The sequence below is a fragment of the Oncorhynchus gorbuscha genome, unplaced genomic scaffold, assembly GCF_021184085.1.
Source record: "Oncorhynchus gorbuscha isolate QuinsamMale2020 ecotype Even-year unplaced genomic scaffold, OgorEven_v1.0 Un_scaffold_1925, whole genome shotgun sequence".
NCBI lineage: Eukaryota > Metazoa > Chordata > Actinopteri > Salmoniformes > Salmonidae > Oncorhynchus > Oncorhynchus gorbuscha.
In genome coordinates this window covers 60,370-78,125 of record NW_025746572.1, presented here as the reverse complement: position 1 = coordinate 78,125, position 17,756 = coordinate 60,370, and the positions used below count along the sequence as shown (strand labels likewise).

The window sequence follows — 17,756 nt, the reverse complement described above, 5'->3', positions numbered from 1 at the left end:
ACGTGGATTCAACCAGTTTTACCCGGTGGAGTGGGTGTGAACAGCAAGGACTTTACAGACACTGTGGAAATGACATGGCAACAACGTGGATTCAACCAGTTTTACCCAGTGGAGTGGGTGTGAACAGTAATGACTTTACAGACACTGTGGAAATGACATGGCAACAACGTGGATTCAACCAGTTTTACCCAGTGGAGTGGGTGTGAACAGTAATGACTTTACAGACACTGTGGAAATGACATGGCAACAACGTGGATTCAACCAGTTTTACCCAGTGGAGTGGATGTGAACATCAAGGACTTTACAGACACTGTGGAAATGATGACTCATTCAATTTAATTCTCTTTTCCAAATTTGTTTGAACCTTTGACCTTCCGCAGAGTGTTTCTTGCCCTGCATATGTTGTTCTTCTCAAAGTAGTTTAGTTTTTGTTCTTCAAAAGTACACACATGGTTATGGGCTTAACAACAGAAGACACCTGTATCATGTCAGATATAGAGTTGAAATGCCTTACATTTTGATTTTGCATCCCAACATTACACTTCATATACATCACAGAAGACTGAAATATAACAAAACCGTTTGACATAGAAAAACAGATTTTCTGCGCCTCCCACCCCACTAAAAGGTTTATTAATTATAAAATGATGAAAAATCTGAATAACATTCCACCCATGAGGCCACTAGAGGGCGATTTGGTCCTTTTCCTGCAGGAAAGGCTACTGCTGGTGATTCTTTTAAAATTATATTTAAAAGAAAGAAAACTATGCAAAGTTGTACATTCATTTGTATCGTATCAACTCCTCTTTTTTCCTGTTCAAATAAATAAAATAAATATTAAGAAATATTTTCGGATAAATCCCCTAGTGGTGCTTTATAAATCCCCTGGTGGTGCTTTATAAATCCCCTAGTGGTGCTTTATAAATCCCCTAGTGGTGCTTTATAAATCCCCTGGTGGTGCTGTATAAATCCCCTAGTGGTGCTTTATAAATCCCCTAGTGGTGCTTTATAAATCCCCTAGTGGTGCTTTATAAATCCCCTGGTGGTGCTGTATAAATCCCCTAGTGGTGCTGTATAAATCCCCTAGTGGTGCTGTATAAATCCCCTAGTGGTGCTTTATAAATCCCCTAGTGGTGCTTTATAAATCCCCTAGTGGTGCTTTATAAATCCCCTAGTGGTGCTTTATAAATCCCCTGGTGGTGCTGTATAAATCCCCTAGTGGTGCTTTATAAATCCCCTAGTGGTGCTTTATAAATCCCTAGTGGTGCTTTATAAATCCCCTGGTGGTGCTGTATAAATCCCCTAGTGGTGCTGTATAAATCCCCTGGTGGTGCTGTATAAATCCCCTAGTGGTGCTGTATAAATCCCCTAGTGGTGCTGTATAAATCCCCTAGTGGTGCTTTATAAATCCCCTAGTGGTGCTGTATAAATCCCCTAGTGGTGCTGTATAAATCCCCTGGTGGTGCTGTATAAATCCCCTAGTGGTGCTGTATAAATCCCCTAGTGGTGCTGTATAAATCCCCTGGTGGTGCTGTATAAATCCCCTAGTGGTGCTGTATAAATCCCCTAGTGGTGCTTTATAAATCCCCTGGTGGTGCTTTATAAATCCCCTAGTGGTGCTGTATAAATCCCCTAGTGGTGCTTTATAAATCCCCTAGTGGTGCTTTATAAATCCCCTAGTGGTGCTTTATAAATCCCCTAGTGGTGCTTTATAAATCCCCTAGTGGTGCTGTATAAATCCCCTAGTGGTGCTGTATAAATCCCCTAGTGGTGCTGTATAAATCCCCTAGTGGTGCTTTATAAATCCCCTGGTGGTGCTGTATAAATCCCCTAGTGGTGCTTTATAAATCCCCTAGTGGTGCTTTATAAATCCCCTAGTGGTGCTGTATAAATCCCCTAGTGGTGCTGTATAAATCCCCTAGTGGTGCTGTATAAATCCCCTAGTGGTGCTTTATAAATCCCCTAGTGGTGCTTTATAAATCCCCTAGTGGTGCTGTATAAATCCCCTAGTGGTGCTGTATAAATCCCCTAGTGGTGCTGTATAAATCCCCTAGTGGTGCTGTATAAATCCCCTAGTGGTGCTGTATAAATCCCCTAGTGGTGCTTTATAAATCCCCTGGTGGTGCTGTATAAATCCCCTAGTGGTGCTTTATAAATCCCCTAGTGGTGCTTTATAAATCCCCTAGTGGTGCTGTATAAATCCCCTAGTGGTGCTGTATAAATCCCCTCGTGGTGCTGTATAAATCCCCTGGTGGTGCTTTATAAATCCCTAGTGGTGCTTTATAAATCCCCTAGTGGTGCTGTATAAATCCCTAGTGGTGCTTTATAAATCCTCTAGTGGTGCTTTATAAATCCCCTAGTGGTGCTGTATAAATCCCCTCGTGGTGCTTTATAAATCCCCTCGTGGTGCTTTATAAATCCCCTAGTGGTGCTGTATAAATCCCCTAGTGGTGCTGTATAAATCCCCTAGTGGTGCTTTATAAATCCCCTAGTGGTGCTGTATAAATCCCCTAGTGGTGCTGTATAAATCCCCTCGTGGTGCTGTATAAATCCCCTGGTGGTGCTTTATAAATCCCCTAGTGGTGCTTTATAAATCCCCTAGTGGTGCTGTATAAATCCCCTAGTGGTGCTGTATAAATCCCCTCGTGGTGCTGTATAAATCCCCTGGTGGTGCTTTATAAATCCCCTAGTGGTGCTTTATAAATCCCCTAGTGGTGCTGTATAAATCCCCTAGTGGTGCTTTATAAATCCTCTAGTGGTGCTTTATAAATCCCCTAGTGGTGCTGTATAAATCCCCTCGTGGTGCTTTATAAATCCCCTCGTGGTGCTTTATAAATCCCCTAGTGGTGCTTTATAATGTGTGTCAGCTGCTGCCATTCAAAATGTCTACGTCAAGTAAAAATCCATTAAATTATTTTCACAATCAAAAGTTTTACAATACAACGTATAAAACAAACAAATCATTGTAAACAACACACCGTTATTTAACTAATTCGGGGGTTCCTAAACTTTTTTCACTCAGGCCCCCACTTCCAGCATAGGGGAACATTCCACGCCCCAAAATCTCTTAATCAGACACAATAAATATTCACTTGTCTATAGCAGGAGAACAGGATGAGGTAGATCAGACACCATCAGCTGTCTGTGTTCCAGGTCGTCTCACATGCAGTTCACACGATCTCACAACGCCTGGTTAAGTGTTAAACAACATTAATACAATATATAGTTTAAATACTATAAACACACACACACACATCCACACCTGCATTACTGACAACCTGTAATGCTCTCTCTCTCTCTCTCTCTCTCTCTCTCTCTCTCTCTCTCTCTCTCTCTCTCTCTCTCTCTCTCTCTCTCTCTCTCTCTCTCTCTCTCTCTCTCTCTGTCTGTCTGTCTGTCTGTCTGTCTGTCTGTCTCTCTGTCTGTCTGTCTGTCTCTCTCGTCTGTCTGTCTGTCTGTCTGTCTGTCTGTCTGTCTGTCTGTCTGTCTGTCTGTCTGTCTGTCTGTCTGTCTGTCTGTCTGTCTGTCTGTCTGTCTGTCTGTCTGTCTGTCTGTCTGTCTGTCTGTCTGTCTGTCTGTCTGTCTGTCTGTCTGTCTGTCTGTCTGTCTGTCTGTCTGTCTGTCTGTCTGTCTGTCTGTCTGTCTGTCTGTCTGTCTGTCTGTCTGTCTGTCTGTCTGTCTGTCTGTCTGTCTGTCTGTCTGTCTGTCTGTCTGTCTGTCTGTCTGTCTGTCTGTCTGTCTGTCTCTCTGTCTCTCGCTCTGTCTCTCTGTCTGTCTGTCTCTGTCTGTCTGTCTCTCTCTCTCTCTCTCTCTCTCTCTCTCTCTCTCTCTCTCTCTCTCTCTCTCTCTCTCTCTCTCTCTCTCTCTCTCTGTCTCTCTCTCTCTCTCTCTCTCTCTCTCTCTCTCTCTCTCTCTCTCTCTCTCTCTCTCTCTCTCTCTCTCTCTCTCTCTCTCTCTCTCTCTCTCTCTGTCTGTCTGTCTGTCTGTCTGTCTGTCTGTCTGTCTGTCTGTCTGTCTGTCTGTCTGTCTGTCTGTCTGTCTGTCTGTCTGTCTGTCTGTCTGTCTGTCTGTCTGTCTGTCTGTCTGTCTGTCTGTCTCTCTCTCTCTCTCTCTCTCTCTCTCTCTCTCTCTCTCTCTCTCTCTCGCTCTGTCTCTCTCTCTCTAAACACTGTAAACACAGACACATCCATGTGACCGCGCCGCTCCAGGTAAATTCCCCACGATCTCCCAGGTGTCCTGTTCGGGGTCGTACCTCTCCACACTCTGCAGGTAGGTGCCCTTGGAGTAGGAGTAGCCCCCGGTGACATACAGGGACCCGTTCATGGCCACGGCGCCACACTCCATCCTCCTCTCCTTGGTCCTGGCCAGCTGGCTCCACTCATCTCTGTCCGGTTCGTAACAGTCTGTGATGGTGGTCTGGCCACCCACCAGGTACAGCTTGGGGTGCAGTGACACCAGGCACAGGCCGTACTCTAAGAGACGGTCCAAGACAGAGGTCAAATAAATGATCTTTGCTCAAATACAGGAAGGATGCCTACTACTTATGTGCATCACTTTAGATGGTGTGTACATTATATGATTTCACTTTAGATGGTGTGTACATTATATGATTTCACTTTTGCTTCGAGAGAGTAGACATCTCTGCATTCATATTTTTGTAAAGTTTGAATGCTGCACTACAACATAACTACAGTGGGGCAAAAAAGTATTTAGTCAGCCACCAATTGTGCAAGTTGTCCCACTTAAAAAGATGAGAGAGGCCTGTAATTTTCATCATAGGTACACTTCAACTATGACAGACAAAATTAGGGGAAAAAAATCCAGGAAATCACATTGTAGGATTTTTAATGAATTTATTTGCAAATTATGGTGGAAAATAAGTATTTGGTCAATAACAAATGTTTATCTCAATAATTTGTTATATACCCTTTGTTGGCAATGACAGAGGTCAAACGTTTTCTGTAAGTCTTCACAAGGTTTTCACACACTGTTGCTGGTATTTTGGCCCATTCCTCCATGCAGATCTCCTCTAGAGCAGTGATGTTTTGGGGCTGTTGCTGGGCAACACGGACTTTCAACTCCCTCCAAAGATTTTCTATGGGGTTGTTATCGGGAGACTGGCTAGGCCACTCCAGGACCTTGAAATGCTTCTTACGAAGTCACTCCTTCGTTGCCCGGGCGGTGTGTTTGGGATCATTGTCATGCTGAAAGACCCAGCCATGTTTCATCTTCAATGCCCCTGCTGATGGAAGGAGGTTTTCACTCAAAATCTCACGATACATGGCCCCATTCATTCTTTCCTTTACACGGATCAGTCGTCCTGGTCCCTTTGCAGAAAAACAGCCCCAAAGCATGATGTTTCCACCCTCAGGCTTCACAGTAGGTATGGTGTTCTTTGGATGCAACTCAACATCCTCATCTCCAACACTGGCATGGACACCGATAAGATCAATCATGGACGAGTTGAGTTTTTACCAAAAAGTTATATTTTGCTTTCATCTGACCATATGACATTCTCCCAATCTTCTTCTGGATCATCCAAATGCTCTCTAGCAAAATTCAGACAGGCCTGGACATGTACTGGCTTAAGCAGGGGACACGTCTGGCACTGCAGGATTTGAGTCCCTGGCGGCGTAGTGTGTTACTGATGGTAGGCTTTGTTACTTTGGTCCCAGCTCTCTGCAGGTCATTCACTAGGTCCCCTGTGTGGTTCTGGGATTTTTGCTCGCCGTTCTTGTGATCATTTTGACCCCACGGGGTGAGATATTGCGTGGAGCCCCAGATCGAGGGAGATTATCAGTGGTCTTGTATGTCTTCCATTTCCTAATAATTGCTCCCGCAGTTGATTTATTCAAACCAAGCTGCTTACTTATTGCTGATTCAGTCTACCCAGCCTGGTGCAGGTCTACAATTTTGTTTCTGGTGTCCTTTGACAGCTCTTTGGTCTTGGCCATAGTGGAGTTTGGAGTGTGACTGTTTGAGGTTGTGGACAGGTGTCTTTTACACTGATAACAAGTTCAAACAGGTGCCATTAATACAGGTAACGAGTGGAGGACAGAGGAGCCTCTTAAAGAAGAAGTTACAGGTCTGCGAGAGCCAGAAATCTTGCTTGTTTGTAGGTGACCAAATACTTATTTTCCACCATAATTTGCAAATAAATTCATTAAAAATCCTACAATGTGATTTTCTGGATTTTTTTCTCATTTTGTCTGTCATAGTTGAAGTGTACCTGTGATGAAAATTACAGGCCTCTCTCATCTTTTTAAGTGGGAGAACTTGCACAATTGGTGGCTGACTAAATACTTTGCCCCACTGTATGTGTTTTTCATAATTCCTTCAAGCCTGGGGTAAGTTAGTTATTAACAGAGTTCCTCATGTGGTTGAGCTGCACCAGAACTTTTGGATTTTAATGCACTGTCCCATTTCCTCTCTGTAGCTCTATAGAACCAGGGCTGATATAACAGAGTTTATCTCTCTGTAGAACCAGGGCTGATATAACAGAGTTTATCTCTCTGTAGCTCTATAGAACCAGGGCTGATATAACAGAGTTTATCTCTCTGTAGAACCAGGGCTGATATAACAGAGTTTATCTCTCTGTAGCTCTATAGAACCAGGGCTGATATAACAGAGTTTATCTCTCTGTAGAACCAGGGCTGATATAACAGAGTTTATCTCTCTGTAGCTCTATAGAACCAGGGCTGATATAACAGAGTTTATCTCTCTGTAGCTCTATAGAACCAGGGCTGATATAACAGAGTTTATCTCTCTGTAGAACCAGGGCTGATATAACAGAGTTTATCTCTCTGTAGCTCTATAGAACCAGGGCTGATATAACAGAGTTTATCTCTGTAGCTCTATAGAACCAGGGCTGATATAACAGAGTTTATCTCTCTGTAGCTCTATAGAACCAGGGCTGATATAACAGAGTTTATCTCTCTGTAGCTCTATAGAACCAGGGCTGATATAACAGAGTTTATCTCTCTGTAGCTCTATAGAACCAGGGCTGATATAACAGAGTTTATCTCTCTGTAGCTCTATAGAACCAGGGCTGATATAACAGAGTTTATCTCTCTGTAGCTCTATAGAACCAGGGCTGATATAACAGAGTTTATCTCTCTGTAGCTCTATAGAACCAGGGCTGATATAACAGAGTTTATCTCTCTGTAGCTCTATAGAACCAGAGTTTATCTCTCTGTAGCTCTATAGAACCAGGGCTGATATAACAGAGTTTATCTCTCTGTAGCTCTATAGAACCAGGGCTGATATAACAGAGTTTATCTCTCTGAAGTAGAACCAGGGCTTATAACTCTCTCTGTAGCTCTATAGAACCAGGGCTGATATAACAGAGTTTATCTCTCTGTAGCTCTATAGAACCAGGGCTGATATAACAGAGTTTATCTCTCTGTAGCTCTATAGAACCAGGGCTGATATAACAGAGTTTATCTCTCTGTAGCTCTATAGAACCAGGGCTGGCTAGAACCATGATATAACAGAGTTTATCTCTCTGTAGCTGATATCAGAGTTTATAGAACCAGGGCTGATATAACAGAGTTTATCTCTCTGTAGCTCTATAGAACCAGGGCTGATATAACAGAGTTTATCTCTCTGTAGCTCTATAGAACCAGGGCTGATATAACAGAGTTTATCTCTCTGTAGAACCAGGGCTGATATAACAGAGTTTATCTCTCTGTAGCTCTATAGAACCAGGGCTGATATAACAGAGTTTATCTCTCTGTAGAACCAGGGCTATAGGGCTGATATAACAGAGTTTATCTCTCTGTAGCTCTATAGAACCAGGGCTGATATAACAGAGTTTATCTCTCTGTAGAACCAGGGCTGATATAACAGAGTTTATCTCTCTGAAGCTCTATAGAACCAGGGCTGATATAACAGAGTTTATCTCTCTATAGAACCAGGGCTGATATAACAGAGTTTATCTCTCTGTAGCTCTATAGAACCAGGGCTGATATAACAGAGTTTATCTCTCTGTAGCTCTATAGAACCAGGGCTGATATAACAGAGTTTATCTCTCTATAGAACCAGGGCTGATATAACAGAGTTTATCTCTCTGTAGCTCTATAGAACCAGGGCTGATATAACAGAGTTTATCTCTCTGTAGCTCTATAGAACCAGGGCTGATATAACAGAGTTTATCTCTCTGTAGCTCTATAGAACCAGGGCTGATATAACAGAGTTTATCTCTCTGTAGCTCTATAGAACCAGGGCTGATATAACAGAGTTTATCTCTCTGTAGCTCTATAGAACCAGGGCTGATATAACAGAGTTTATCTCTCTGTAGCTCTATAGAACCAGGGCTGATATAACAGAGTTTATCTCTCTGTAGCTCTATAGAACCAGGGCTGACATAACAGAGTTTATCTCTCTGTAGAACCAGGTCTGACATAACAGAGTTTATCTCTCTGTAGAACCAGGGCTGATATAACAGAGTTTATCTCTCTGTAGAACCAGGGCTGATATAACAGAGTTTATCTCTCTGTAGCTCTATAGAACCAGGGCTGATATAACAGAGTTTATCTCTCTGTAGCTCTATAGAACCAGGGCTGATATAACAGAGTTTATCTCTCTGTAGCTCTATAGAACCAGGGCTGATATAACAGAGTTTATCTCTCTGTAGCTCTATAGAACCAGGGCTGATATAACAGAGTTTATCTCTCTGTAGAACCAGGGCTGACATAACAGAGTTTATCTCTCTGAAGCTCTATAGAACCAGGGCTGATATAACAGAGTTTATAGAACCAGGGCTGATATAACAGAGTTTATCTCTCTGAAGCTCTATAGAACCAGGGCTGATATAACAGAGTTTATCTCTCTGTAGCTCTATAGAACCAGGGCTGATATAACAGAGTTTATCTCTCTGTAGCTCTATAGAACCAGGGCTGATATAACAGAGTTTATCTCTCTGTAGCTCTATAGAACCAGGGCTGATATAACAGAGTTTATCTCTCTGTAGAACCAGGGCTGATATAGAACCTTTAGCTCTATAGAACCAGGGCTGATATAACAGAGTTTATCTCTCTGTAGCTCTATAGAACCAGGGCTGATATAACAGAGTTTATCTCTCTGTAGCTCTATAGAACCAGGGCTGATATAACAGAGTTTATCTCTCTGTAGCTCTATAGAACCAGGGCTGATATAACAGAGTTTATCTCTCTGTAGCTCTATAGAACCAGGGCTGAAACAGGGCTGATATAGAACCAGGGCTGATATAACAGAGTTTATCTCTCTGTAGCTCTATAGAACCAGGGCTGATATAACAGAGTTTATCTCTCTGTAGCTCTATAGAACCAGGGCTGACATAACAGAGTTTATCTCTCTGTAGCTCTATAGAACCAGGGCTGACATAACAGAGTTTATCTCTCTGTAGAACCAGGAGCTGATATAAGGGCTGATATAACAGAGTTTATCTCTCTGTAGCTCTATAGAACCAGGGCTGACATAACAGAGTTTATCTCTCTGTAGCTCTATAGAACCAGGGCTGACATAACAGAGTTTATCTCTCTGTAGCTCTATAGAACCAGGGCTGATATAACAGAGTTTATCTCTCTGTAGAACCAGGGCTGACATAACAGAGTTTATCTCTCTGTAGCTCTATAGAACCAGGGCTGACATAACAGAGTTTATCTCTCTGTAGCTCTATAGAACCAGGGCTGACATAACAGAGTTTATCTCTCTGTAGCTCTATAGAACCAGGGCTGACATAACAGAGTTTATCTCTCTGTAGCTCTATAGAACCAGGGCTGATATAACTGAGTTGTGTTGTGGTACCTGGATGAGGACAGGTCGTTGTTATGCTCCATTCATTGACTTCTGCCCTGTAGGTCTGAATCTTATCATAGGTGCAGCTTCCCTTGTAACCATAGTGACCGCCTGCCACATATATTGTGTCTCTCAGAACACAGGCCGTAGCGTTCCCCACGCCTGTGACAAGGGAAGGAAGGAAGGCAGGAAGGAAGGAAGGCAGGAAGGAAGGACGGGAAGGAAGGAAAAGGAAGGAAGGAAAGAAGGCAGGAAGGAAAAGACAGGAAGGAAGGAAGGAAGGAAGGAAGGAAGGAAGGAAGGAAGGAAGGAAGGAAGGAAGGAAGGAAGGAAGGAAGGAAGGAAGGAAGGAAGGAAGGAAGGAAGGAAGGAAGGATTGTCACTAAAAGGCTTCCAACCTTAAAACTACCATGAAACTCCAGCAGTAAACAAATATATTTACTATAAGACAAAACTTACAACAAAAAATCAACTGTCAAGTTCACAACTATGTCATATTCCAAACCTTCATAGGCCAACCTACCTTGTACCATATTAGCTACGGGAATCCACTTCCTTTTCAAGGGGTCATAGAATTCCGTTTCCCCCATGGGCGCCCCTCCTCTGTACCCTCCTATGACGTAGACACACCCATGCAGACCCACAGAACAGTGGTAGTACCTCGCTGTCAGCATGGGCTGCCCCTGTGTCCATTTATCAGTATCACTGCTGTAAACCCACACTGTATCTAGAGCCTCTGTAGTGTCTGTCCTGTAGCCACCGCTAATGTAGATGTTGGAGCCCAGCAGGGTAACTCCATAACTCTCCCTGGTGTGGTCTGGCATATCCTCCCCCTGCTGCCACTGGTCCGTGACCGGGTCCCAGGTCTGGACCTCAGACAGAGGGTGCCAGTGGTACCCTCCTATCACAAACATCCTGGAGGTCAGTCTCCTGCCCCTTCTGCAGTGTTCCGAAGGGCTTTTATTGATATTAAAAGCAGTCTTCAGAGCTTGGACAAATAGAGAGTGGATGTCTTCAGTGTCAGTCTCCAGACACTCTCTATGAAGCTCCAAGGCAGTCCTGAGGTACTCTTCCTTCAGGTCTAAGTGGGCGGAGTGAAGAAGCTCCTGGAAGTGTCCCCTGCGGGCAAGAGTATCGTGGGCCAGCCACCTCACCACCCCCTCCACCAGCACCGCCTCTTTCAACACCTCCGCCAGGTTCTCCTCCTGCAGGAGGCTCCTCACCTTCTCCACCCCCAGCTCCTGGAACTCCTCCTCTCTCACCACCTGAGAAAATGAACACTCTCAAATCACTAAAGACATTTAACAAACCCATCTATTGATTTAGTAGAATACATATCTGCTGAGTGTTTTATATATATATATATATTGAATGACATCATATTTGTTGTTTGTTTCTGTGTATGTACCACGATGTAGGAATAAGCCTGAAGCTGAACGTTGAACCATTACCTCGTGGAAGTGGCAGAGCAGCACCCTGCGTGCCTCCTTCTCCAGGGACAGACACACGTGGAGCTGGGCGAAACGGAGCATGCCCAGACAGTTGTCGACGTGGAGGAGACGAACCAGGAAGTTCTCACAGGCCGTTTTCACGGCTCCGAACTGCAGCAGGTCTGCAGCCTCCAGCAGAGACTCTACATTCCACTGGGTAATGGAGGCCTGGGAGGGAGACAGTTTAGAGTTTTGTACCCAAATAGCACCTTATTGTGCACTACTTTTGACCAGCGCCGTTAGGGTCCATATTGCATTTTCTGGGAATAGGGTGCCATTTGGGATGCAGTAAATAACCTACACTATATATACAGAAGTATGTGAACACCCCTTCAAATTTGTGGATTCGGCTATTTCAGCCACACCCATTGCTGACGGGTGTACAAAATCGAGCACACAGCCATGCAATCTCCATAGACAAACATTGGCAGTAGAATGGCCTAACTGAAGCGCCCAGTGCCTTTCAACGTGGCACTGTCATAGGATGCCACCTTTCCAACAAGTCAGTTTGTAAAATTTCTGCCCTGCTAGAGCTGCCCCCAGCCAACTGTAAGTGCTGTTATTGTGAAGTGTCAACGTCTCGGAGCAACAACGGCTCAGCCGCGAAGTGGTAGGCCACACAAGCTCATAGAACGGGACCGCCGAGTGCTGAAGCGCGTAAAAATCATATGTCCTCAGTTACAACACTCACTACCAAGTTCCAAACTGCCTCTGGAAGCAACGTCAGCACAATAACTGTTCGTCAGGAGCTTCATGAAATGGGTTTCCATCATGGCAGAGCAGCCGCACACAAGCCTAAGATCACCATGCGCAATGCCAAGCGTCGGCTGGAGTGGTGTAAAGCTCGCCACCATTGGACTCTGGATCATTGCAAACGCGTTTTCTGGAGTGATGAATCACACTTCACCACCTGGCAGTCCAATGGACGAATCTGGGTTCGGCGGATGCCAAGAGAACGCCGACTGCCCCAATGCACAGTGTCAACTGTTTTGGTGGAGCAGGAATAATGGTCTGGGGCTGTTTTTCATGGTTCGGGACCTTAGTTCCACATTCTAGATGATTCTGTGCTTCCAAGTGTTTTTGGCAACAGTTTTGGGGAAGGCCCTTTCCTGTTTCATTATGACAATGCCCCTGTGCACAAAGCGAGGTCCATACAGAAATGGTTTGTTGAGATCAGTGTGGTAAAACTTGACTGTCCTGCAGAGCCCTGACCTCAACCCCATTGAACCCCTTTGGGATGAAATGGAACGCCGACTGCGAGTCGGGCTTAATCGCCCCACATCCGTGCCCGACCTCACTAATGATCTGAATGGAAGCAAGTCCCCGCAGCAATGTTCCAACATCTAGTGGAAAGCCTTCCCAGAAGACTGGAGGCTGTTATAGCAGCAAAGGGGGAACCAACTCCATATTAATGCCCGGGATACGAGCATGTGTCCACATACTTTTGTATTATGTTGCCCTTTCCTGCAGTCAATGACCAAAAGTGTCCTCTTTGGCCTCATGGGTAGAATGTTACTCATGTTTCATCATTGATAAAGATTTTTTTATTTAACAGACAAAAATCTTGTGTTCCTATGTCAAACAGTTTTGTTAAATGTCAGTCTTCTGTGATGTATATAAAGTGTAATATTTGGATGCAAAATCAAAATGTAAGACATTTCAACTCTATATCTGACATGATACAGGTGACTTCTTTTGTTAAACCCATAACCATGTGTGTGAGGTGGATACTGTTGTTAAACCCATAACCATGTGTGTGAGGTGGATACTGTTGTTAAACCCATAACCATGTGTGTGAGGGGGATACTGTTGTTAAACCCATAACCATGTGTGTGAGGTGGATACTGTTGTTAAACCCATAACCATGTGTGTGAGGTGGATACTGTTGTTAAACCCATAACCATGTGTGTGAGGTGGATACTGTTGTTAAACCCATAACCATGTGTGTGAGGTGGATACTGTTGTTAAACCCATAACCATGTGTGTGAGGGGGATACTGTTGTTAAACCCATAACCATGTGTGTGAGGTGGATACTGTTGTTAAACCCATAACCATGTGTGTGAGGTGGATACTGTTGTTAAACCCATAACCATGTGTGTGAGGTGGATACTGTTGTTAAACCCATAACCATGTGTGTGAGGTGGATACAGTTGTTAAACCCATAACCATGTGTGTGAGGTGGATACAGTTGTTAAACCCATAACCATGTGTGTGAGGTGGATACTGTTGTTAAACCCATAACCATGTGTGTGAGGTGGATACTGTTGTTAAACCCATAACCATGTGTGTGAGGTGGATACTGTTGTTAAACCCATAACCATGTGTGTGAGGTGGATACTTGTATTGTTTCCAAGTAGATTTGTTTATTTGTTTTAGACGACCAAGAACCACTCTGTGTGACCCTGATTTATCCCACTGCAGTAAAAAGTTACATGTGACCCTGTCAATATTAAAACAATAGACACAACATGTGTAAAAGTAAAAACACCATTTTAATGATAACTAAAGGACTTTTGAGACGCCATAAGCAATCATAGACGATTTGCCTTTTGGTAGGCCGTCATTGTAAATAAGAATTTGTTCTTTAACTGACTAGTTAAATAAAGGTTCAAACACAATAAACACATTTAATATTAGGCTACTACGTTCACATAATGGACAGTCACTCATAAACGGTCTCAGAGGTGTAGCCTACCTTGGAGGTGTACACATAGTCCACCAGGGTCGTCAGCACCTCCACATCTACCCCAGCTAGTCTGATGACACTGTGGGACCTCTCTCTCATATCGGCTGTGAACATGGCTCTGAAGTAGGAACTACGGGAGCATAGAGCCACTTTATGGCAGTGGAAGAGCTCCCCTGTAGAGCACTGTAGCGCTATGTCAGTGAACAAGCCTTCTGTGTAGTATTCTCCGAGGGCTTCTAGAACCTCCGTGGGATGGGTTGGGTCACAGAAATCATAGGTGTAGAAGGACTCCGGCGACTCCTGTCCCTTAGATGACATTGTGTTCCTGAAACACGAGACATTAAATATCTTAATGTACCCTTTAAAAATGTATGCCGTTGCCTTGGCACATCCATGTTATACATTAGTAATACAGAACAGCTGACGTTGGACTTCCCTGTCCCTTTACACATCTGGTTACACTGACGTTATTAAGACAGGCTATGGTCTGTAGGATGCAAACCGCAAAGGGAATTAGTTTCAACATTACATTTAAATGAATGAAGCTTGATAGAATCAAATTGGGTTTATTGCTAAAACAGAAAACATTGCATAATGAACATTTTGCAATACTGTAAGCAGCAACACCTTGCAAAAAACGATGAACTGAGCACAGATAGTAAACATACATGGTTTTGCAATGGATCCAGAGAGTATTTGATCATGTAATCTATTAGTCGTCTTATTTAAAACACAATGTAATGGATTCACATAGGACCTACATACACTTGACAGAATACTATTCAATGTAAATAGTCCCGAGTGAAGATCATTAACACAGCTCACTGAACAACAGCCACACATCTACCTGCTCGACATGGTTTCTTGTCCTGTTGTTAAAGCATCCTCTGTGTTTGGAGCGAGTCAAACCGCATCACACGCCATCTGTTATAAATCCTTATTTATACCCAATTCCCTTGTAAACCAACCAATCTAATAAACGCCGGACATTCCGCTATTTAGTTTCGTTATCTATTTAGGCTGACGGGGCAGGCGCTCAGCTGATGTGACAAGAGCATCTCAGCCGAAGACAGCAGCGTCTCTGATAATCTTACCAGCCGCAAATAACAGCGTTCGACCAATCACATTCACCGCGCCTCGTCCTACTATCAGCGTATTGACACAAAGGGACAGACAGAGGGTTATCTTGGGAGGCAGGGAGACGGGGTCACGGTCCACGAAACCGCACTGCTGAAGCAGTAATCGGCCATTTATATAATAACACTCACAATAGAGCCTAGTAGAGACAACAGATAATTGCACTGTTAATACACAGGACTGGTAATACATTTTGCACATAGAGTGCCCTAGTAAAAAGTGATGCCAATGTCTTTTATTGACTGTACATCCTAGAATATATATTTCATGATAAACAGTTATAACATGTAATTTACAGGTGTGATTTGTTTTTCCTTTTCTGTTTATTGGGTTCTGTATCTCTCTACATTTGCTAAAGACAAAAATAAGCACAAAGATGTACATTCATTTGCATCTGAACCTGAGAGAATGATGTGATACAGTCCCGCTCATTTAAAATGATTTACATTTACATTTACATTTAAGTCATTTAGCAGACGCTCTTATCCAGAGCGACTTACAAATTTGGATCTTCAAAAACTTTTCAAAACAGGACAAAGACACAATCACAATCCTTCCCTCGCAAGCATTTGGGTTACTTTTTAATCGTTGCAAGTACACTTCATTTAGTATGAGAAAGAGCTGCACCCTACAGGGGAACACATGCTTTCAGTTCCATCAGGATCTCTTTTCCACTTGTCCATCCTACGACTCTCGGGTTGGATGAACCCTCTCCTTGTTGTGCCCTCTGTCTAGAGAGCAGCCTCTCTAAGGTGTAACCCTTTCTAGGGAACACCACGTCTCCTTCCCTTAGACTGTTGGAAGGGCAAAGGTCGTTCCCTCCGTCCCCTACATAGAAAGTTCTCTGATACTCTACCCCTCCCTTCAACTGCCCTGCTAGGAAATCAGCCAGCACTTTCCTCTTACACAGATTGACAGGGCACTGGCTACACTGGTGAGAATGGTAACATTCTATCTCCATGTAGCCACGCGTGTCAAACGCAGCCGGATTGGTGAAGACTTGGTCGACCGCGTCTTGAACCCCGGCCACCTGCAGTATCCAGTCGATGAACACTGTGTTTGAATCTGAGATAATGATGCAGTCAATGTCGTTCTTGTTACTCACAATGAACGCCAACAGTTCAATCATTCCATCTGTAAACGGTATTGTCTCCATCACACTGCGGATTGTATCGGGGCTGATGTCCTGGTCTCCTATATAGGACATGACTCTGCCCATGTACTCTGTCCAGAGTCCCTTCTGGTAGGAGTTCTTGACCAGGTCTGGCAGGCATTGGTCCGGGATACACTGAATGACCCAGGTGTCACTGTTGTCATCCACCAAGGTGTGGTCGAAGTCAAACACCAGCAGAGTCTTCATGATGATTCTCCTCTGCTGCAAAACACTGGTGGAATAGGTTTGTTAGAAGAGACACGGACAGGCAGCCAGACACAGAGAGAGAGAGAGAGAGAGAGGTAGAGGGGTGAGAGACACAGACAGGCAGCCAGACACAGAGAGAGAGAGAGAGGTAGAGGGGTGAGAGACACGGACAGGCTGCCAGACACAGAGAGAGAGAGAGAGAGAGAGGTAGAGGGGTGAGAGATAGAGAGAGAAACTATTTGTTTTAATGGTATTGTCTGCTTTGCTTAGTATTAGGAATTTGAAATTATATATACTTAAGTATATTTTAAACCAAATAGTTGTAGACCTTTACTCAATATTTTACTGGGTGACTTTCACTTTTAATTGAGTAATTTTCTATTAAGGCATCTTTACTTTTACTAAAGTACGACAATTGAGTACTTTTTCCAACACTGTGGAGGGGGCAGGCAGACAGACACTAAACAGAAAGTGCTTTGGCAATGTTAACACATGTTTCCCATGTCAATAAAGCCCCTTGAATTGAACTGAAGTGAAAAAGGGCTAGTGACCAAGCAGTATCTATCTATCTAGCTACTGAATGGCTGAGAGTGTTATTTGGACTGTCTGCTGACTAGCTAGGAACTGGCTAGCTAACAGTCAATCTATTACACATTACCAAGTACAGTAGCTAGCTCTTTTTACGTCGTTCTAAACAGTAAACTGCTTGTCAAATAATATATGTATCGATGTGTGTATTCACTTAGGATCTTACCCCACACTGTTGTTACACCGTTTACACAAATGTACATTTAGATGCGTGACATCGCCGGTTGGATCTTAAACAAACACTTGAGACATGTCGCGTTCGGAACAACTGGGAACCATTGAGACACAGATAGAACAATGAGACAGATGTTCCACCGGATGTGAAAATGTGAAGCATCCGCTTGGCGTTTCCACTCACTACCAAATTTGGAAAAAACGATGTCAAATCATCAAATGTGGTAGTGAGAGGAAGCCCAGTGGCCCGCAGTGGGAGAAATAAGATGGAACTCGATGGACTTTGGCCGAGATTCTTCACATTTTCTCATCGACTAAACATTTGATCTCAGCACAGTTTTCTGTTCACAAAATTAGAATCTGTTACGAACAGAGTGAACTAAGTTTTGTAGACTTTACCAAAGTAAAAAAAAATATTGCGTTGTTTAGAATGAGTGTGAAGGCGAATTGAGTTATTGCAGAAGTGCACTTTACAGAGTAGGCGTTCCCTAATGGAAATATGCAAATACGTGCTAGAACGCGCCAATAGAATCTCTCTAGTTC

At 43.6% G+C, this 17,756-nt stretch overlaps 2 protein-coding genes across 2 annotated transcripts; both read right to left on the bottom strand.

Moving 5' to 3' along the window:
* Positions 1 to 4,160: 4,160 nt before the first annotated feature.
* LOC124024555 (kelch-like protein 23) lies at positions 4,161 to 14,936 on the bottom strand. Its single transcript, XM_046338471.1, has 6 exons — positions 14,802 to 14,936; positions 13,964 to 14,279; positions 11,229 to 11,435; positions 10,301 to 11,042; positions 9,787 to 9,939; positions 4,161 to 4,472 (listed from the first exon to the last, which is right to left on the bottom strand). The coding sequence occupies exons 1-6, from the start codon at positions 14,810 to 14,812 to the stop codon at positions 4,162 to 4,164; spliced, it is 1,740 nt and encodes a 579-aa protein (XP_046194427.1). The 5' UTR covers positions 14,813 to 14,936; the 3' UTR covers position 4,161.
* LOC124024556 (pyridoxal phosphate phosphatase PHOSPHO2-like) lies at positions 14,505 to 17,426 on the bottom strand. The gene is made up of 2 exons (XM_046338472.1): positions 17,206 to 17,426; positions 14,505 to 16,476 (listed from the first exon to the last, which is right to left on the bottom strand). Exon 2 carries the CDS (start codon positions 16,449 to 16,451, stop codon positions 15,720 to 15,722), a length of 732 nt encoding a protein of 243 aa, XP_046194428.1. The 5' UTR covers positions 16,452 to 16,476; positions 17,206 to 17,426; the 3' UTR covers positions 14,505 to 15,719.
* Positions 17,427 to 17,756: the final 330 nt, after the last annotated feature.